The 22,534-nt window shown below is 40.6% G+C and overlaps 2 protein-coding genes across 15 annotated transcripts in view; one reads left to right on the forward strand and one right to left on the reverse strand.

The window, feature by feature from the left end:
• The first annotated feature begins 1,971 nt into the window (after positions 1-1,971).
• On the forward strand, positions 1,972-11,098 carry LOC104057252 (prolyl-tRNA synthetase associated domain-containing protein 1). The gene is made up of 2 exons (XM_009558589.2): positions 1,972-2,121; positions 4,140-11,098. The coding sequence occupies exons 1-2, from the start codon at positions 2,041-2,043 to the stop codon at positions 4,575-4,577; spliced, it is 519 nt and encodes a 172-aa protein (XP_009556884.1). The 5' UTR covers positions 1,972-2,040; the 3' UTR covers positions 4,578-11,098.
• CCDC88A (coiled-coil domain containing 88A) overlaps positions 10,973-22,534 on the reverse strand; it is an 81,973-nt gene continuing 70,411 nt past the window's right edge. For 4 of the 14 annotated variants that reach the window (XM_054062053.1, XM_054062054.1, XM_054062056.1 and 1 more), the window contains 6 exons: positions 21,297-21,500; positions 20,916-20,987; positions 20,296-20,382; positions 19,864-19,944; positions 18,145-18,407; positions 11,764-16,498 (listed from right to left, as the gene is read on the reverse strand). In XM_054062053.1, the coding sequence (XP_053918028.1) occupies positions 15,485-16,498; positions 18,145-18,407; positions 19,864-19,944; positions 20,296-20,382; positions 20,916-20,987; positions 21,297-21,500 (1,721 nt within the window). In that variant the 3' untranslated portion in view covers positions 11,764-15,484. The other 10 variants (XM_009558587.2, XM_054062065.1, XM_054062064.1 and 7 more) reach the window with 7 other exon arrangements.

The following is a 22,534-nucleotide window of genomic DNA, read 5'->3' on the forward strand; positions in this document are numbered from 1 at the left end:
ATGAGAGGGAGCAGGCGGCTCGGGATCGTGTCCCATCGGGTTTTGAGTATCTCCACAGATGGAGGCTCCACAGCCTCTCTGGACACCCTATTCTGTGTTTGGTTTTAAGCCTCAGCAACCAGCTCCCAGTTGCCTTGCTTCCAGTTCGACCTGGTGGCCATAACCGCTCACTTTTTGAAGTGCACTCCAAGTTCACACACTTCAGATCTAACTCAGGAAAAAAAAAAAAACAAACCAACTCCCACATTTGCTGTGTTACAGCAATAACACATTCAGCCATTATATCCAGGTATGAAGCAAAGGTTTTTTTCCTTATCAGAATGTAGAAACAGAGAATTGTAACATCATAGAATTGTCAAGGTTAGAAAAGACCTCTAAGATCATCAAATCAAACCATCAACATAATACCACCGCACTTACTAAACTATGTCTCAAAACTCCACATCTACACATTTTTTTTTTAACATCTCCAGGGAAGGAGACTCCACCACTTCCCTCGGCAGCCTGTTCCAATGCTTCACCACTCTTTCAGTGAAGAAATTTTTCCTAATATCCAATCTAAACCTCCACTGGTGCAACTTGAGGCAATTTCCTTTTGCCCTATCACTTGTTACCTGCCTCACCACAACTGCCTTTCAGGTTGTTATAGACAGTGATAAGGTCTCCCCTCAGCCTCCTGTTCTCCAGGCTAAACAACCCCAGTTCCCTCAGCCATTGCTCGTAAGACTTGTTCTCCAGCCCCTTCACCAGCTCCGTTGCTCTTCTCTGGATACGCTCCAGAGCCTCCATGTCTTTCCTGTATAGAGGGGCCCAAAACTGAACAATGGATTCAAGGTGTGGCCTCACCAATGCCAAGCACATGAGCATCATCACTTCCTGGTCCTGCTGGCCACGCTGTGTGGGACAGGAAACGCTGTTTCTGATCCAAGCCAGGATGCTGATACCGAAAATGCTGGCAAATAAAACCTTCCAAGACTCATTTTGGTGTTTTAGAAAGCAAGCAGCCTTTATCAGGCCTGGGCAACATAGAATCATAGAATAGTTTGGGTTGGGAGGGACCTTAAAGTTCATCCAGTTTCAACGCCCCTGCCATGGGCAGAGACACCTCCCAAATAATCAGGCTGCCCAAGGCCCCATCCAACCTGGCCTTGAACACCTCCAGGGATGGGGCAGCCATAACTTCCTTTGGCAACCTGAGCCAGTGCCTCACCACTCTCATGATGAGAAAATTCTTCCTTATATCTAGTCTAAATCTGCCCCTCTCCGGTTTATACCCATTGCCCCTAGTCCTATCACCACAAGCCTTTGTAAACAGTCTCTCCCCAGCTTTTTTGTAGCCCCTTCAGGTACTGGAAGGTCGCTATAAGATCTCCTTGGAGCCTTCTTCTTCTCCAGGCTGAACAACCCCAATTCTCTCAGCCTGTCCTCACATGGGAGGTGCTCCAGCCCTCTGATCATCCTTGTAGCCCTCCTCTGGACCCCTTCCAACAGCTCCAGCTCCTTCTTATGCTGAGGATTCCAGAACTGTACGCAATACTCCAGATGAGGTCGCACAAGAGAGGAGCAGAGGGGCAGAATCCTCTCCTTCTCCCTGCTGGCCACCCTTCTTTTGATGCAGCCCAGGACGCTGTTGGCCTTCCGGGCTGCAAGCGCACATTGCCAGCTCATGTCGAGCTTCTCATCGACCACCACCCCCAAGTCCTTCTCCACAGGGCTGCTCTCAATCACATCATCCTCATCCTGTATTGAAACCATGGATTGCCCTGACCTAGGTGATGATTCTGTCCTTTAGCCTCAGGGTGGGCTCGGGAAAGCACTGCTCGTGCTACACCCTCCATCAGGCAGCTGCAAATCCCCGGTGTAGGACCTTGCACTTGGCCTCGCTGAACCTCACGAGGCTCACGATGCTGCCAGCGCTGAGCGCACCGACGCTCGCCCCTCGCTTCGCGCTGCCGCGACACCGCCGAGGCGCCGAGGGGCAGGGCAGGACCTCGTCCCGCCCCGGCGCGGGCGGAAGGGGCGGTGGGGCCCGGGTAGGAGATGTCGGAGCAGCTGCGGGAGGCGCTGGAGCAGCGGCTGCGGGAATTGGGCATCGCCGCCGTCACCGCCGAGCACCCGCAGGTAGGGACTGCCGCCCCCCGGCTTCCTCCGGTCTGCGGGACACCGAGGCGGGGAATCCTCCCGATGAACCGGCGACGTGGCCGGGGAGGGGCTGTCCGCGTCCAGGCTTGGCTGTGCTGAAAAACCGCGTATGTTTAAGCCTTTTGAAACAGTCCTAGAGTCAATGTGGAAAGTTAATGGTCTTTAAAGTTCTAACAGAAAACTGTATTAATTTGGCTTGAAATAAAGAATCAAAATAGTTTTCTTTATTCTACACGATGATTTCTCTTCAGAATTTCTCTCGTGGCTGCCTCTGGCCTGCACAGGCGCACGCTCTCCTGGGTTGAAACCTGGTTGGATGGCCGGGCCCAAAGAGTGGTGGTAAATGGAGTTAACTCCAGCTGGAGGTCAGCTACAAGTGGTGTCCCCAGGGCTCAGTACTGGGTCCAGCGCTGTTCAATGTCTATATCAATGACTTGGATGAGGGGATCAAATACACCCTCAGCAAGTTTGCGGATGACACTAAGCTAGAAGGAAGTGTCTATCTGCTGGAAGGTAGGGAGGCTCCAAAGGGATCTGAACAGGCTGGATCGATGGGCTGAGACCAATGGCATGGGTTTAACAAGGCCAAATGCCGCGTCCTGCACTTGGGGCACAACAACCCTGTGCAGCGCTACAGACCAGGGGAAGAGTGGCTGGAGAGCTGCATGGAGGAGAAGGACCTGGGGGTCTTGGTTGACAGCTGACTGAACATGAGCCAGCAGTGTGCCCAGGGGGCCAAGGTGGCCAATGGCATCTTGGCTTGTATCAGAAACGGTGTGACCAGCAGGTCCAGGGAGGTTATTCTGCCCCTGTGCTGGTGACGCCACACCTCTAATCCTGTGTTCAGTTCGGGCCTTTTGCTACAAGGAAGATGTTGAGGGTCTGGAGCGTGTGCAGAGAAGACCAATGAAGCTGGTGAAGGGTCTGGAGAACCAAGTCTTAGGAGGAGCAGCTGAGGGAACTGGGGCTGTTTAGCCTCGAGGAGGCTGAGGGGAGACCTCATTGTTCTCTACAACTACCTGAAAGGAGGTTGTAGAGAGGAGGGAGTGGCCTCTTCTCTCAAGTGACAGGGGACAGGATGAGGGGGAATGGCCTAAAGCTGCACTAGGGGAGGTTTAGGCTGGATATCAGGAAAAAATTTTTCACAGAAGGGGTCATGGGTCACTGGCAGAGGCTGCCCAGGGAGGGGGTTGAGTCCCCATCCCTGGAGGTGTTTAAAAGACGGGTAGACTAGGTGCTCAGGGACATGGTTGGACTCGATGATCTTATAAGAAGTCTTTTCCAAACTAGTGATTCTATGATTCTAATAAATGACATTCTAAAGATAAGAAAATAAACTAATAGACCTCTTGCAGCACTTAAAGCAAGACGATACAATGAAAATTTTCAGCATCAGAATGTATAACAAACAAATCCCAAGGGTAGAACACAGTGGGAGTTACTGACCTTTGAAAAATCTGATACAGCAAATGTTTTCTAGGCAATAGTGAACCCAGGAGACACAGAGTAAACGTGTACATGAAATTTTAGCATAATCAAACATCAACATGGAAAGTGTCAGCTTTGAATTTCTCTCTGAAGGGACCTACAGATCCTGGGGTGTTCCCCCTTTTGGTTCCCCTCCTCTTCCTCTGCTCTTTCAGGAGCTACAGCCCATCCATTTCTTCACTAGGATGCTTTCCAACCTCTTTCTCGCTCCCAGTTAGAAATAGGCACCCCACATCACTCCATGCCAGTGCTGTCAGGGCTTTTTGCATTTTTAAAGTGGGATATTCTTGCTGTGTACATGATGTAAATGATTTGGACAGCATGCAGGAGCTGTAAGTCACATTTTATTTGTGTTCTTTTAAAATTTCTTCATAAAAGGGTACAGTTTTTAGGCTGAGTATAACATTCAGTATTTTCTACTTCAGTATGTAACAAAAGATACGTGCCAGTACGCAACTAAAAATCAAATGGGATATAGAGTCTCACACTACCCTGATGGTATTTTCCAGGTGTTCACTGTTGAAGAAATGATGCCTCATGTCCAACACATGAAAGGAGCTCACAGTAAAAACCTTTTTCTTAAAGACAAAAAGAAGAAAGGGTTCTGGCTGGTGACTGTTCTGCACGACAGGCAAATCAATTTAAATGATCTTGCTAAAAAACTGGGTGTTGGAAGTGGAAACCTAAGATTTGCTGATGAAAACTCCATGCTGGAGAAGCTAAGAGTGGGCCAAGGCTGTGCGACACCCCTGGCCCTCTTCTGTGACCAGGGAGATGTGAGGTTTGTGCTGGATGCTGGCTTTCTGGAAGGCGGCCATGAAAAGGTTTATTTCCATCCAATGACAAATTCTGCAACCATGGGCTTAAGCCCTGATGACTTTTTGAAGTTTGTGAGATCGACAGGCCATGATCCCATCGTTGTACATTTTGATGAAGACACGAAGTAGATGAAGTTTACTTTTCTATTACTAGGCATAGATTTTGTAGAGCAAAACCGGTCAGTCTCATTACAAATAAAATTTGAAAAAAAAAAAAAGGCTTACTCCTTTATTTTTTCAATTGTGTAAGTTTATATTGCATTATCTAGTGAGAAAAAAAACTGTTTGGGGTTATTAAAAGTTTAACATAATACTCTTAAAAAAGACAAGTCATGTTTGCAGTCTACCACTAAGTGACCAACAAGTAGGAAAAGGTGCTATTTGAATGTTACACTGTTTATTAAAAAATGGGATAAAACTGGGACCTTCTGTGCGTGGTACTGGCCTTGAACGTTTAAACTTAAATCATCATTAAGAAATAACAATTAAACTAGAAGTTATAAAATATTTGTCGGTATACACAGGACAGAGATGTCTAAATTGTGCACCTGTACCCATGTATCCCCTCCTACATGTTGCTTTATTATTTTTACCTAGAAAAAAACCAATGTAGCTACCCTACAGAAGGCGCATTTGATTGTCTATGTTTTTAGTTGCATTTTCACTTTCACAGTATCCTCCCCTTAGGAAATAATTATTTATTATTCTGGTAATTGCCCCCTGAAGATAGGCGTGTGCCACAGGCTGTGCACAAACAGCAGACACCAGGGAGCCATCTGACAGCAGGTGGGGTGGGGTATGAACCTTGGTTACCAGCCTCTCCTGGCAGAAGAGCTCCCAGGACCAGGTGTAGTACATCCTGGTGACACCTGGTTGGGAAGCTAACACAACCCGAACTGTATGAACTGCTGTGCACCATTTCTACAGATTCCTGAACCCACGGAGGATGTGGATCTTCTCTGCTCCACCATACTTATAACCAGCTCCTACAAAAATGGAAAGAGTGGTACAAGCAGCTGTACTTGAGCTGTTTCCTTCAGGAGAAGGGGACTGCATGTAGAAACATCTAGGTGCTTAAGAGGCTAAGGGGAGGCCAAATTTGGCTTTCAATAGATATTTAGTATAGAAAAGTAACTGCTATCACAAGAACAAGACCAGTACATTCTCAATGTTAAAATTTCTAATCTAATTCCTTCTCCTCTCTCTTGCATAAATCAATAAAACCCCTTTCAGATTTTCCGTTGAAGAGAGAAGCAGCAGGAACTCCATGAAGTCCAGTAAACATACTGTGGCAGCGAGTAACCACACAAACCGCAAAGATGGGAGTAGCAAAAGCGAGGGGTAAAGATCTGAAGATGACAGGGAAAAGGGCTTTTGAACAAGGCCTAATGAAAATGTCTGTTATGTATGAACTACACCTAATGGGAAGCAATAGTATGAGTGCAAGTTGGGACAAAACAGAAATAAAGAATAAAGAAGAGTGAAGAAAAAAAACACATGAAAGGACTTGCACTCTTGGATGACTTCGCTACTGCATTACACAAAAGGATGCAACACTAACAGTGATAATGGGGAACACTCAAACACAAGGCAAAAATCAGCCAATTTGACTCAGTTTCATTCTGGATGGCCAAAACAGTTCTATCAGCTGAGAACTTCATAAACATTGATGTGCTAGGTTTTCTTCCCCTGTAAGGAAGTAAAATCCTCTAATTCCACAGAATGAACATCTGCCCTTAACTGAGTAAGAAGAAACATCACCTAGGGTGAGGCAAGTTTCTCTGCAAATGTCCTTACCATGGCTGCCTACATTGCTGAAAGATGTGGCACCTGTCCTCAAAGATGTGACCCTAACAACAGAGTGCATCAGGATACAGCAGTTCAAATTCTCCTGGCTACCTTAGAGAGACACAAACCAATTCCATCAGTCATGGCAGTCCTCAAAAATGGGAAAGGAGTGACCTAAAATTGTGGAAGCTATAGGAGGAGTCACTAGAAAGATGTCCAGATACTACTGATTTTATATTGGTTGTTAAACAGAAGTCTGAAAGGAACACCTGATATTTGGGAATATTGGGTTGATTAATGAAACACACAGAAAACTCGGGATTGACCAATGCGTTACTAAAAAAGTCAGATCTTATGATACACTCTTATGTGTCTTTAAAAGTAAAATTTCTCTTACCCTCTGCCTGCCGCTCACTCTCCCTTCCCATTAAAGGCTCCTTCTTTGTGGTATCCCAAATCCTTTATCACTTAAGAAAAAAGTAGAGTAAATTTGACTTGTCGAGTTTTTTAAATACAAAAGCCTTAAATAGGAAAAACTGTTTGAAAGACATGTGCACAATAGCAGTTTACTGTGCTTCTTAAAGTCTGTACTACCTAAAATGTGACTCCCTTTGTCCTCAGAAGAGATCCTGAGACTTGTCTCAGCAAACATAATGACCAAGCAAAATCAAAGCTCCGATACTACATCTGGCAAATCTATAAAGATTCTTTTTGTATTTACTTATGAAATTAGCATCTGGGTTTGTTTGTTTTTTTAAATAATATCAAAATAGGGTATAGTTAAAAGCTACGCAGGTCTACACAAATAAACAACACAAAACAAACTGCACATTGTCCAGAAAAAATCCGCTACAGTTTTATCGGTTTCCTTCTGGAAGAAATACGGAACACATCACCAACTGACCACAACACCATTACTTAACACCAATATCCTTCCAGTAACATCAGTTTCCAGAAAAAGTGTGTATAAATGTACACACAAAATAAGAATAAAAATCATTTGGTTTGGCATTTTAATAACATCATTAATAAATGTATACAATGGCAAACATTAAAAAAAAATCAATATGTAAAGGAAATTACAGTTTTAAATAAGAGCTTTTAAAGTTTTGTTTCACACCTAGGTACATTCCTTTAAGGCAGTTTTATTAATATCAAAGTATTATTTACATACACATTATCTTCTACCTCTGAAACGATCCATGAGCTCCTTTGTCGAGCATCATGTCTTGGAAAAGGTTTAGAAATATTAGTGTTGGGAACGTTACTAAATCCTCAGGACTGTATCCAAAAGGGAAATTAAAAATGATCCATGGTGTAGAACCATCACCTTGATGGTCTCTTGAACTAGCAGTGACCGATTTGGCAACTCTTGTAAAAAGCTGTGTGTACTTTCCCTGTAGGCTGCTCAACAGCTGCTGTGTTCTTCCCCTGGGAGTTCCCATTTCAGAAACTGGGAAGCAGCTCCCAAACGAAACTCTCATTTCTATTTTATTTTAATTATAAGGGCACGGACTGGTAAGTTCAACAAAGAAAAAGAATATAGTATAAAAATCACCAGAGCACAGAGAACCTCCTGACTGCCCTCCTCCTCCAAAACATCTTTGTAAAGCAAAGTGCTGGGAGAAGCAGATTCTGATTTCTTAAACACAAATGTATCCCTGGTGCTGCTTTTGGTCAATTTAGCAAATACTACCTCAAATCCCCTTCTGGCTTCTGTACCGATGCAGACAAAGTGCATTGAAACCTGCTTACCAGGGAACATAGGGGCAAACTAGCCAGGGCTCTGGTATAGAAACCTGATCTACGTTAGACTCGGACGTAGCAGCGTGAATTCTGCCCCCAGACTCATGCCAATCCTCTCATACAAGGAAACTCTATGTAGGTGTTTGGATGAGGGGAGTCATTTCTCATACATGTTATCAGTTAAACACAGTAACTGTATGTTTTGTGACTACATCCTGGCTGTGACTGCACAGATGCTTTAAGAAGGTGTAATAATACACAAAAAACCCCAAGAGTAGAAGCTGTGACAGGTAATCTTTGACGACTTAATACCTACAGAAAAGAGCTGAGCTAATAAATGAAATGTCGGGAGATGCCCGTGTGACGGAAACGACACAGCCACCAGTGGCGAGGGCTGGCTACGTGTGCCCAGCAACGCTCCTCGCAGAGAAGTGCGTGCTGTGCAGTCACGGCACAGCTCAGATTCTGGGAATACAAACAGCATTTGGCACTACAGTTTAAATCTGTTAATTCAAGACACACATGTTCCTCTAAAAATAGCGACACCACCAAATGGTTAGGGTTTAATAGCTTGAAAATACATAAGTCCTCTGTTATCAGAGAGCTTAGGAGAATCCAGTCACAATCAGACCCCGAAATGAGCTTGAAAATATCATAATTTAGAAACAGAGCTATTTTTCCTGATATTTATGGCACTTCAGTTCTCTTTCCTAAGAGTTATGTTGTTAATAAGTTCTACCAGCATTCCAGATTTCATATCGTTGTCTATGAAACTCTGTGAAGGCAATTTTTCCTTCAGTGTCTACGGCTTTGCCTGTATTACAGTCCAGAAATGGCACAAAAACCAGGCTTGCACCAGATTCTTATTGCTTAAGAGTATTTTTCTCCTACAGCTCTACACCAGGGCTCTGTCTGTCTCACTCAGAACTGGGGGAGGAAGCCAGCTCTGCCCTGAGCATTGAGTGCACACCGCAACACAACAACTACCTGTACACAGGTATACAGGCCCTGGCACCTCCTCCAGTCACTGCCATCTATCCCACCCACCGCTCTGGTGACAGCTCTTAGCTGTCACTGCACAGCTTGGAGTGCCCTGAATCCTCCACAAAAACATCACAGCATCAGTTAAAATGTGGGAAATAATTCCAACTGCAGCTGAGCTCACACTGCTAACAAAATTATTGCAGAGATGGATTTCAGGAGCGCTCTGGGCTTCAGATCACTCCTGGAACTGCTGCCCACTGTTGATACTGAGCAAAAATCACCATGCTTCCACTGATATCAGTGGAAATCGTGACATTGAGAAAAAGGGACCAGAAACGGATACCAGTATGAGCTGGTTATCAAAATAAACCAACAATTTTAAAGTCTTCAGAGGAAGAAGGGAAATTCCGTATGGCAGAAAGCTGCAAGATTGGTCCTGTATTCTCTTAAAAAAAAAAAAATGTTTAAATTGTCTGTGAAAACAAATATTCTGTTTAGATCTTGATCATTTAGCACATTTTATCATAAAAAGGATTTCAGGAGGAAATCACTTTAAGGGGGAAAAAAAAAACCCAAGAAGAATTCCCCGTCTAAAGCTTATCGAACTTTTCTCTTTTTTCTCCCTTTTTGACAGAATTTCAGGAAAATAAAGTGACTTGCCAGTATTGCTTTTGAAGCTGCTGAACTGCATTCTCTCTCCGGTGAAAACTGAGTCTGTTCCAAGCATCCCTGACAGCCTGAGACTTTATAAATGATAAAACCTGGAAGCCTCAAGAAAGAAGCTGTTATTAAGCTGAGGTTCTGATGGCTCCACCACACAGTGTGAGCAGCAGTGGGATCAGTTTGCAGGCAGTCTGCAACCCTCTTCTGCAATGTCCTGTTTTCCTTTCCTGAGGTGAATGGAGATAGCTGTAAGGTGAAAGGTACCTTGGAAGACGGGCAGTTAAACAGTAACTTAACCCCTTACAACAGGAATAGGAATGTGCTTTCTGGTTTGTAATAAAACAGCATTACGATAACTCATTTTGGATCAGCTTACAAGTTCACGTAAGCTTCCTAGGAGCTCTCTGTGAATGCTTTCAAGACAACAAATGTATGCAAGCACTAATGTACCAACAACATTTGTTGACTTTAATATAAATCAGTAATGAACAAAACGTATCTTACTAATAAAAGATAAAAGGGGAACTGATTGTAAAATGCATATGATATTATTTACATTTCTTTTTTGCCATCAAGAAACCTCCTAAGCTCATGTCAAAAGACAAACAATTTAAAAAAAAAAAAATCAGTCAATACAGAAATACCGTAAGACAGTCTGATCCTGGAAATGCCATTTGCTGAAAACAGCCTTATATTAAAATAAAAGTGACAGAAAAACCATACCTGACAATTTCCTGTCAGAAACATCTGGACACACATATGCAGAATAACTTGGGAATGTGAAAAATACAAATGACAAACCAGTTCTATATAATACCATTATCCCATGACTCCCCCTTTTGTTAGTTACCCAACTTTTCCATGTATGTAAACAAATTTTTCTCTTGCAGTATGCAACAAAAATCAGCATAAATTTTAAGAGCAATTTCATGCAGATTATGCAAACCAAATAAGGCAGTGAAGTGCCAATAAGCTGTGAGGTTTTTGTATCTGTATTTACAGTCAATTTCAACAAAATACTACAGCATTTATTTTAGATTTACAGAAGTAAATATAAACTGCTAGTTATGGGTTTTTTTGGCTAATTATTAGCAGAAGCGTAAGCAAATCAGTGGCTAATTTCATAAACAGAAGATGAAAGAAGTTTGTTGTTTTGTTTGTGGGTTTTTTTTTTTCCTGGAGTAATTCTTGACACCTTAAAACGCTTGGTCCTTAGGGAGACGAGAACTGTCCTTTATTCAGTAGATCTTAACAGTGCAATGTGCAATAATTCCTAAGACCATCTACAAATTTTCGGCAGTAGACTCCAGTAGAGCTCCTTGATTCAAGGAAGGAAGGTAGGTAGGTAGGTTATTTCTTGCCTGCTCTATTCACGAAGAGTGTAAAAAATTCCCTTAATTTTTATTAATGATTCCTACAGTCGCTGTCTTGTTACTTCAGATAGAAAGGCTTCACACTGAGATACTGAAGGACACTTTTCTCTCTGTGTTCAGGTGAAAGGTAGAAAGAGAAAAGAACATAAGAAAAGCTTAAAGCTTGGAGGTACAACATACAGAGTTAAGTCACTAACAGCACTAACAGCATGCAACAAAGATGTTTTAATGAAGTCAAGAGAAGGACAGAATGCCAAAGATAAGCTTTATAAAAAGGCAGTTTCCTTGTAGTGTAGAACACTTCTTATGTCTTTTTACACTATTGTTTAAGATTTATTTGTCCCTGAGAAGAGACTTCAATATTACTTCTTAATGTGATTTCTTTGAACTTTCTTCTTCAAGAGATTTGAAAAATAAAACTAAATGTAATTTTTACAGGCAAAAGGCTAAACGGGATGAAGTTCCCTGCCTACAGAGGCAAAACAACTGCTGTACAACAACCTCTTCTGGCTTAAGTAATAAGCGAGATAGAAGCCAGTTAAGCAAGCAGTATTTACATCTGGTTAATGCAATGTGCACTTGTTCTTATATGTAATGCTGTTAGTTTGTTGTAAATGAAATTGATCTCATTTACATTTTGGGCAGGAAACTCACCACTTGGCCCACATCTCATGTAGTGGGTAATAGAATTAGGAGCTTTGTTGCTCCCTAGACCTGCTTTTTGAATTTCTGCTTTCTGGGATAGCTTCCACATCTGCAGAGAAAAGCATTTCATGTTATTCATTGTGTTGATCAGGACACGAAAAAAACCCCTCATGCATTAAAATACATTCTACTTATTAGTAGAGCAAAAAGATATATAAACACTTTTTTTAGAGGAAAGAAGAGAGAAGAGGGATAGAAGAGACTCACTGGAAAGGCCTACTCAGCTATGCTCATTAAAATTTACCTTAGCATTTAGAATAAACAGGTATTGTTTTCAAAGCCACAATGAGATACGCTTAACTTCTAGTCAGACTAACCCTAAGTTTCTGCTTGTGTGAAAAGGAAAACAAAACCCAGATGTAACCCAGGCTGACTGAACCTAGCAGAACTTAACTCATCTTTGCATTTATCTTCTGCTACACACACTGACAGAAATGTTTACATTCAATTCTGCAAAACAGAAAACAATCTTCGCATGCAACAGCCCGAACATGCAAAAATGCAGTCTTGTAATTTACTCTCCACTTAAAGCAAAGCGTCGTGCAAACCTTTCACTGCAAGCACATTACTGAACAACAAAACCTTTTTTGGTTGGCAATCACGTTTAGTGTTTATAATGACCGTGCAAATTCCTAACCTATATTTTTTTAAAGGCAGTAGGGACTGAACGATGAGTGAGTGCAGGTGTGTTTTACAGACAGCCACTGGACTGGCTGAGGAGAAGCAGTGACGGGGCCTGCGAGGAATTTCACAGACCCTTCTGCTACGTGAGCATAGACTGAATGACACATGATGTATGTATTGTTAAAGAGCAAAGACCAAAAAGGAGAGGAAAAAATGATCCTTCTGTACATTAAAGCATTTGCTTGCTTTCATATATAACAAATGTGGACAGTTTATTTTTCAGAGACATTAGAAACTCTCCAGCAGCTTGTTTTCGCTGCTGCAGCAGAACTCAAGGAGCAAAAATAGGAGCACAAAAAGTTGTTAATCTCAGAACTGAACTGTCACTCATTACCATTTAATAAAACAATGCAAGACAGTAGCTTGAGCTGGACAAGGTTAGTCTAGATCTCCCATAGAGGATGTGTAGCACTAGTGTTCAAAGACACTAACAGTCCCATTATTCTGAAGCCCTTTGTGTTTAAAAGAAAAGCTGTTTTAGCGCAGCCCCTCCCAATGCAGTAAGGTAAAACACAGGCTGAAAAGGCATTAAATTCCAGGCATAAATATTCACAATCAGATTCGGTTTGTATGTGAAAGAAAGGAAATTATGCAAACCCAAGTGCCCCATGGGAAGTGACAGGAAAAAAATGTGTTCTGTTGCCTTGTTCACAAGCTTTCATTTCACTCTGCAGGGGCAACCTTTAAAATTTCTCTTTTGACCTGTGTGCTGCTCATGATCACAGTTGGGGTTCAGCAGTCACACTGCGGAGTTCTTAATAAACATACCTGGAGCCAACACCGGTATGTTTTGTAGCTGTGACAGTCTAAGGACCTAAGCCAGGTAAGACTGGCAAAGAAGGTAAGAGCATGTTTGAAAGCTTATCTGATTTCTGGAACAACAGCAGCTAATCTAAATAGACGACAGGACCCCTGGCTACAAATCTTGTTCTGCCTGGAGCAGCAGACTTGCTACAAGACATAGCTTTGCCATCAGTTAAGAAAAATACAGACCCTGGTAGCACAGTATGAGTTTACAATAAGCAGTCTCAGAACTAAGAAGATTTTCTCTATCATTCCCTAAATAATTGCAAAATACGTTATGCATGCATCGCTTCAGATATCGGTGCTGTTCAATGCAGAGCAAATTCAAACACATCTATGTGTTAATGGAAATGAAGCCAAATGACAGGACCCAAAGTCCCAACATTGACCTTGCTGTGTGAGGGTGAACGCGTGTGAAATTAAGATTGTGTTTCAGATTTGCGCTTGGTTATTTTTAACGGTGAGGCCACTGTAGAAGGAATACAGCAATAACTAACAGCACACTGTGAACAGCACTGAAGAGAAATGAAAGTCTCAGCCCAGCAGTAACAGATGACGGTAAAGGGTGGTTGGTTTACATTTTGCAATTTTACCCTACACAGAACATCTCTGAGACATCCAGTCTTCCCCACTTGCTCCCTTTCCCCACCTCAAAATGCAGCTGAGGTCTGGAGAGGGCTATCTCCACATTTTATTAACAATTCTCCTGTATGTGGAGACCTTGCCGACTAACATACAAGATGTCCGCTGCTTTTCCTTGGGGAACTGGGTATTTGGAGCACTTCTACCTCTCCCAGGGGAAACACTACAGAATTAAAGTTCAACACACACAGCAGTACCGTGACCCATGACTGTCACAGAACTGCTGGCAACATAAGTTCAATTCTAAAAATCAGAATGCGACCTTCATTATTTTCAATACTTATTTTCCATTTTAAATATTTTCCTTCTTGATATATTTTCATTAAGGTTTTGTATAACTCATGTAATTGTGGCCTACAATCACTGTCAGAAACTGTTTCCTCTTGCATAAAAAAGTGCTTAGGTCTAAAGCCTCACATAACTGTAGTTTAAGTACAATACAACTTGAAACTGCTTATATTTATGATTAAGAAGTTTCAAGCAACTGCAGAAACATTGGTATATTAAGTCATTACTCTTCAACATTTCTCTTTAGCTAGGCATCTGGAATTTAATGAGTTAATGGCTTAAGCATTCCTATAGTCCTGTAATTTTGCAAGCAACCTTTATGTTAATTCTTCTTTTACTTCCTTGTGCTAACTTAATATTTTTTCTGTTATTTTGTTACACAGCTTGTTTTCTGTTACAGTAGTGTTACTTCTATTTAAGGAGAAAAAATGAATTTCCACCATAATCAATACAGGTTTTTATTACCGTGCGTCCCAAGGAGTCTCACGGAACTCTGCTATTTGACTCCTAATAAAACCATACACTTCACCACATTTGTACACCAGGCATGGAAAGACGAAGCAGACGAAAGGGAAAAGGTGGAAAGGGTCATTTTTTCATTACAAGTGCTGCGCATTATGTGACTATTTATTACCCCTTTGTAAGAATTATCATTTATGTTTTGGTTTATGAATGGCCTTTATATTTATTGATGGTCAAATACTTTAATGAGTATGAACAGTAATTAATGTTTTGTGCAAGCTAGAGGCACTGAATTATTGGGCTGTAACTTGTTGCTTGTGGAAAGTGCACTTATGCTAGAGCACAGCATAAATGAAAAGAGCGAGACGCGGAAATCTCTCTTAACACTTCCATTCATTCGTATCTCATTTTTTCAAAGAAGGTGAAAAAAGGTATTTTCACTCCAAATACATAACCAATGTGTTACTGATACATCTGAAAGCACAAGCACAACTGATGAGTACTGACTTTGAACTGGAAAGCACGTTGTTCACTGGGCCATTTTTGGCAATGCAGCATGCGACTGGTTTAACATGCATTCATATACAGGAAAAAAAATCAAAATATTTGTAATGCGCAACAAATAAAAATATAGCTTGCATTATAAAAACTTGTAAAGGCATGCAAAATATATACAGTGCAATTAACGTTTCATGCAAACTTTGGTGAGGTTACAATTTTACATTCAAACATGCCAGAGTACACAAATGAGCCCTGTGCCGTTGTTCTCAGTACACAACCACCCATAGACCTAAAAACAAATTGGGTTTCATTGCAGTGAAATTTTCTCTAAATCCAGTGGACACTGAGAACCCCACCGATAAGACTCTCTATATATGTAGTAATACAATCTCCTTATCATACGCAACCATACTCATACCACACAGTTTTATTATCCTCAGAAACCAGCAGTGGGGACTCAGCCTCACTGGTGTTTACACTGGTGGCAGGAACACATTCACTAGTTTGAACTGACCGTAGGTCACCGTGATCCAATTTCTGATCAGCAAAAGGCTGTTCCTGATTTTTTGATACAGATCTAAATGCTGACAGATTTGCCTGATCAGTTGGTTTTGATGCAGATCTTTGAGGAAATGCACTAATATTACTAACTAATTCAGTGTTAAGGGATAAAAATGGCTGCACCACAGTAAATGACCCTGTGCTGTCATTACCAGGTACACTGACTTTATCATTAAACGCATTTGTGCTTAGCGAAGTTCTCCCACAAAAATTTGACCTTTCCATTCTTGAAGTCTGAGGCACATCAGAGTTACATCCTAAATTACGTGGTTTAACCACATCGCTCTGTGGAACACAATCTACTCTGTAAGCCACACAGTGAAAAAAATTAGAGGATAACTGGTGTGCTGAGTACTCACTGGAGGTTGATGGAATGCTTCTGTCAGCGGTGGATGGTGCTGGATCAACTGAGACAGGTTGCCTACTGTCCTTCGACAAAAAATCATGAATGCTTGTCCTTCGAGTAGTTCCCTCTGCTGTAGAAATCACACTGCTTGCACGAGGTAAGGTAGCATAAGGATTGCAATCTCTTGATTGTCGCTGTGACGCAGTTGCTTGTAACTTGTCTTTAACCAATTTAGCCTTCCCTTGAGCGCCCGATGTAAATTTTATGGGAGAGCTAGTGAAGTAGGTATCCTCTGTTTTACGAAGGCTGGGCCTGACAAGTTGTTCTGGTTTCATGGATCGTCCATCTAAGAAATCAACTGTATTTTTTACACTTAACGATCTCACGATACCACAGCCAGCAGATGGCTGTTTTCGCATCTTTTCCCTTCCTGTCAGCTCCACAGACTCAGATAAGCTTTTCATAACTTCATCTAAAAGATTCTCTTCACTTGCAGATTTCATCTGTCAAAAATATGAAACATCTTATAAATTTATAAGTTGTAATTTTGACATTTCTTAAGCAATCCAATCTTTGTCGGCACAAATGAAGAACAATTATAGAAAGTATATCTTAATTTCTCTGATCTAAAAGCAGTATTGAACATTCACAGTTTGTACTCATGGGTTTTGTGTGCACATTGCTAGGAAGTACTTTGAAAACAAGGCATCAAGCAGATCACAGCTACCTGGAATTACTTCCTGTGATACTGATTAACTCAACAAATCAGATGGTCAAAACTTCTTCCAAGTACATCTTCTCGCTCACTGGTCTCTGCTATCACTCACCAATACCGCCTAAGCAATTTCATGTGGATTATTACTTTAACTTCTACTGACCATCCAGAGCTAAAAGCTTAAATTCTCTATACACTCAAATAATAAAGACAGAAATCGACGGAAGCGATACAAAGCACAGAACCCTTGAGGCACCTAAACTTGCATCTAAACTTGGACCCAAGAGCTCTCATATTTATCTTTTTGGAGAAAAGAATCCAGAACCAGAAAAAAAGTTTAGGTGAATACTACTCACGACTCATGAGAGAAACACCGCAGCCTTTTTCAAAATGGTAAACGAGACAATGTGGAAAGGATTAAGCTAAAAGCATTAAAGAAATGCTCTAGCAGCAGGGCTGGAAAGAGACCTGAACGATCCTGTGATGTTGTGAAAGGGATTCTGTGATTCATGAACAGCAGTGGACTGGGCTCGATGACTCTGGTGGTTTCTTTTATTTCTCTTGCCAGAAGAGTGTTGTCTAATGCTTAAAAACCAAAAAGCCTTGCCAGGGAGACCATAGGCATGAGGTCCTTTCAGTACCTAACAAAAAACCCAGAACCTTAGTCCAGACTCCAGTCACAGACTGCCCCAATGGATTCAGTTGTGAATGTGGATTTCTCCATGTCATTTCTGTCATTAAAAGCAGATGGATTGTGATACTCACGGTGGACAGGTCCTAGCCACAATCACTGCATTGCTTTGCCCTAGAGTACTTCTATTTTTCAGACAGCTCTACTCAAGAACTAGCACTGAAGAGGTCAGAATACCGTCAGAGACAAGGCGATCTGGGGCTCCTAACAAATCGTCACTGATTCAGAGAAACATTCTCTGTCTCCTTCCTCTCAGATTTCAATGAGCTCCAAGCTTACATTTTCTTGTCCAGCAGAGTTAAAAAGATGAAACTGAAGCAGACAAGAGTCTCTCCTCAGGGAACGAAGGAAAGCATCTCCCTTCCTGCTGATGTCAGACAGAACTGACAACAGCTCTTACTGAAGTCAAGTGCTAAACTGGGACAAGAAAAGTAAACCTTCTTTGAGTTTATGGCCTTCCATCTGAACTCTGATGAGTGCACCAGTACACTGGGCAATTTTGTGCAGTAGAGATCAACTTTCTAACCAAATTCAGTAACCTAGAAATGGTCAAGCTGTGAAATGCCAAACGATTGTGTGTGTAACACAAGTACAGTTTATCAGAATGTGGTCCACACTACTTCTTTATGCAGGCATAACCAGAATCTCCATAAAGTTTTAAAGCTATTCTACTCACTAAGTCTTCTATTAATTCTGTGCCTGTATGTGGCATAATATGTAGTTAAAATATTTTTTAAACTAACCTCACTTGAGGTACTCTTATTGCTTTCTTCTAAAAACTGTTGCAGGGTAACAACTTCACTTCCAGGAGAACCAGTTTTGATCTTCTTTCCACGACTATCCAGTGTTTCAGGAGTTCTTTGCTGGAGCACAGGACTAGACCTCGTATGACCTTTCAAATACTGAATGGGACTGCTGCTGCTGCTGGACCAAGCCTCGTGTTCATGTAGCAGACTAAATTCGCCACTGCTGTGACTCTGTGGCCTACTTTGGTTAACAGCACCTGCTTTGGAGGTAAATGGTATTAAGTACTCCATAAGACAAAGACATGAAAGCTGTTAAACAGTATAACCTTACTCAAGTCTGGAACATTATCAGATACAGTTAACAATAATTTTAATCAAAATACTAAAAAATCCAGTTGTCTTTTTTTTACTCAAACCAAATATATTATTAATACCATTGTCCTCCTCTGACTTACCTCTCGCAGCTCTCCTACCTTGACATGATAGCTTTTGAATAAAAAAACTACCTTTCAGTTATAATCCGGGCCTTCATCTACGTGACACTGTAGTCCAAAAGGCTAAAGATATGCCTGCACTCTCGTTCAGCATCACTGTGAGGCACACACTCTAATATAGTGTTAAGTAGTTTTGCATTAAATTAAATACAAAAGATGGAATGAAAAGAAAATATTTTTTCAACATAGTTCTTCAATAAGAACTAATTTGGAATGCTGCTTCTCCAACAGTTTCTGTCATTTCTCCTAATTTATTACAACTGTGGCCTGAAGGAAGCAGAAGGCACTAAATGCAAATAAATTCCACAACACCAATTCTTTCTGTTGTCAATAATTGTGAATTGCTTAAAAAAATACTGATGAATAATCAAATATTTCCTACTTCATGCTATTCCTAAGAAATGAAGTGAAGTTTGAACAAAGATAAATAATTTATAGCAGAAAAGTCTAATACGTATAGAAACTTGGGCAAGGACTGCCTCAAAGAACCTTTTATAAAAGGGAGCAATCAAAAAGGCAGAGAAAATAAACTAACAAAAATCTTAAGCTAGAATTAACCTCTAGATTTCCAAGCAAAAAATTTCCAAACAGATACTGTTTAATAGATGCAAGCCATGAACATTAAGTGAAGCCTTCAGTTGGCAGCATTCTAGTCCAGTATACACAATAATCTCCAGCTACAATGGTCAATATAAACAAAAACATATCAAGGCTTGTAATATATGAAATTTAAAGAACACAGCTAAATCCAGGAACATTATTAATATTTAAAAAAAAAATTCGATGTTTACGGGACAGTATCACACTGCCATTTTGTCCAGTTTGTGTGGTACACTACACAGCTTTAAAGCAGCAGCGCACACATAGCAAGAGAACAAAAACAGAGCAACTTCTCTGCTTAAAAGTAAGTGATTTTTAAGTACTTAGGGGGGGAGGGGGAACTCTTATACTGTAACATCATTACCAGAGATAGGTTTGGTTTAAAATATATAAAAACTTATATACTAATATCACCATTTAATATTTATTAAAAATGTATGTTCTAACCATTACTTGTATCCTTTCCTAAATCGAGGAATGAAGGCTATGCGATGCCTAAAGAAAAACACTCTGTGGTGTGTTGTAGGAATTTTTTTGGTTGCTCTATTTTTACCCTATGTAGATGATCTTACAGAGCCAACAATGGAAATGAAGCATGGATGCAAATCCCCTTGCAGCATACCTTTGACTTCATGGAGTGAAGCATTGTTATTGCTATTGCTAGTGGATGTTCTGCCACTATCAAGGCTGGCTGGTCTCGAAGCTAAATGGAAAATTAGGAGACAGCATGATGAACAGAACTTTAGCAGGTGACACGGTACCTTTACATTCTGACCACAGAATGCTCAGAGGCAGGAATCATGCACTATCTCACAGGCTGAGCATGCCCACTGTCAACAAAGTGGTTTCTTACAGATCAGAAAGCGAAGGGATTTCCAGGCAGTCCAAGGGGACACTTTAGGAAAGGGCACTACAGGAATAGTAAGGTAAAAGGGAGGGGAAAAGAGAAATACAGCATACATTTAGAATTGAAACTGACTGGTTAGTGGGAAACCAGGATTTTAGAGATGAAAAGATGGGCATGCAGAAAGCTGTTCGTGATTAGGTCACTTACAACAGATTTGACAAGGAACCTTGCACATTGTTGAAATGCCACGAACAGGAGGAGCAAGAGCATCTGCACAGATAATGTCCTGAACTCCTATCCAATACAAGGGAAATGCTCTGTTATTACCTTCAAAAATGTTTGTTGCTCACAGTAATTTAAAGTATTTATAGAAGAGTTAAAACTTCACTTCTAAACAACTTCACTTCATTGCTTTGCCTGCAGAACATGTAATGTTTTTATAAAATACAGTATGTGACAAATTTAGGTTTCCCTGATCATGAAATATTGAAGAATCAGGACAGATTTGGATTTGTTTTTTTTAGGATTGAAATTGTAACTTCTTTTATTTTACTATTAACTCAAAATAACTTTTTAAAAGGTAAAATGTTTTGATGCTGTTCAGATGCACTTCATAGCTACTTTCAACTAGAGACGTAGAACATTGATCTGATGTAGCAGTTACGAAAGAGAATAATAACCTGAAGAAATGATACTATACATTCAAGAGATGTGCAAATCACAGACAACATGCTCATTTCTAATGATGCGATTCACTTCTTTTTGCAAATTTTGTTAACATGCACAGAATATAACCTTAATTAATTTCATTAAAGTTCACATCTTACCATGAACTCTTGATCCTGTACTAGAATCATCACTAATACCTTGTGGACTGACATCTTCAAAGGACGTAGTATCTATACACAGAGACATAAAAGACGATGTAAAATAAAAGAAAATGAAAAGATTATTGAAATATGTGCCATCTGTAAAAGATTATAAAATATTTTTCAGATAAATCGATTTTTAATTACGTAACATTCTGTATGAAAAAGCCTGGAATATTTTATAACTGCAGTTATTAAACCTATTCAGTATCTTAGCACTGCAACTCAATTATTCAGGTTGCTTTTTCGCTGAATAACTTAAAATAAAACCAAAACCAATATTTATATGAAATTGCTGTTACACAGTCACACCATGTTGCAAAAAGCTTCTACCTATACCTTTATTATTTAGCAACTGCTTGGATCTGAAGCCTGTAGAAGAGTTGACAGCTGCAAAGTTGATAGCTGTAGTAGAGAAGGCCATAGCTCCCAATTCTTTCCTCCTTTTACCCGTGGATATATCATCAGGACCCTCCAGATGCTCAGAACTACCTGTCCATTGTCCTCCTGCTAGGACCATGGACTGCACCAGGTCATTCATGGCTGGGATGCAAATGAAAGCAAATGATCAGCATGGTCAATGTATTTGCTTCTGCTCTTAATTCGCGTTGCAAAACGTTTGACAGTTTTCTAAGCATTAAAGCGCATTGAATACTGGAAGATATAAACACAAGATCATCCATGTTATGACATGCAATCAGCTCAATGAATGAGAAGTGTTGTAAGTCAGTGACTTCTTTTGGCTCAGTATGGTTCTTAAAACTGGTTTTATTAGATATAATCGCCATGCTTGTGCTGCAGTGATATGTAATATATGCGTTAGAAGTTTTGACGTACTGCTTGCAACGATAAAATGGAATGAATAAGGATAAAATAGGTAAAGGTGCTGATACACAATAATGTCAACAATGATACGGGATCCTTGTACAGTGCAGGTTACTGCAGGGACACTGTATTTTACATCATAACAAATAAAAGGATCTGAAAAAGATGGCGTCTGATGATATTCACCTTCACTTCACAAAACTAGAGAAAATTGTCCACCTTGTTAAAAAAATGAAATAAAATGAAATAAAATCAATACAACATTTTGGCAACATCAACTGATGAATAAATACTTGAAGAGTGACAGACCACCATACAGCCTTGTGCTATTTTCTACACCTTCTTTAAACAAAATATTACAGTGATTTCTTAACAAAAGGCTTATGGAATGTGTAATTTAGAACTCTCTAGGTTAACACAGTGCACTGTAAATTTATATACACATAGGGATATGTGTATATAGACAGCTCTGTATACAAATATATGCAGTCACAATGCACTGAATATATATATGTATGTGCGTGCACTTGTGCATGTGAATGTGTGGGTACGTGTATGTGTGTGCACGTGTGCACATATATAAAGTATTCAGTGCCAAGGCTTAAAAAAAACAAAAAGAAGGAAAAAAGAAACAGCTCCAGCTCCTTGTATTGCAGCAGGACTTGCACATCGCAGAATAGGAGGAAAAATACAGCGCAGTCCGGGGAGAGGTTAGTGAAAAATTAGTAATGGAAGCCAGTGTAGCCATTGAA

Source organism: Cuculus canorus, chromosome 3 (assembly GCF_017976375.1).
Source record: "Cuculus canorus isolate bCucCan1 chromosome 3, bCucCan1.pri, whole genome shotgun sequence".
NCBI classification, from domain to species: Eukaryota; Metazoa; Chordata; class Aves; order Cuculiformes; family Cuculidae; genus Cuculus; species Cuculus canorus.

Excerpts from the sequence above, each read along its gene's own strand:
- LOC104057252 (XM_009558589.2), top strand. The coding sequence starts at position 2,041 with ATGTCGGAGCAGCTGCGGGAGGCGCTGGAGCAGCGGCTGCGGGAATTG. Across the intron at positions 2,122-4,139 it reads TCACCGCCGAGCACCCGCAG|GTGTTCACTGTTGAAGAAAT; the intron begins GTAGGGACTGCC and ends GGTATTTTCCAG.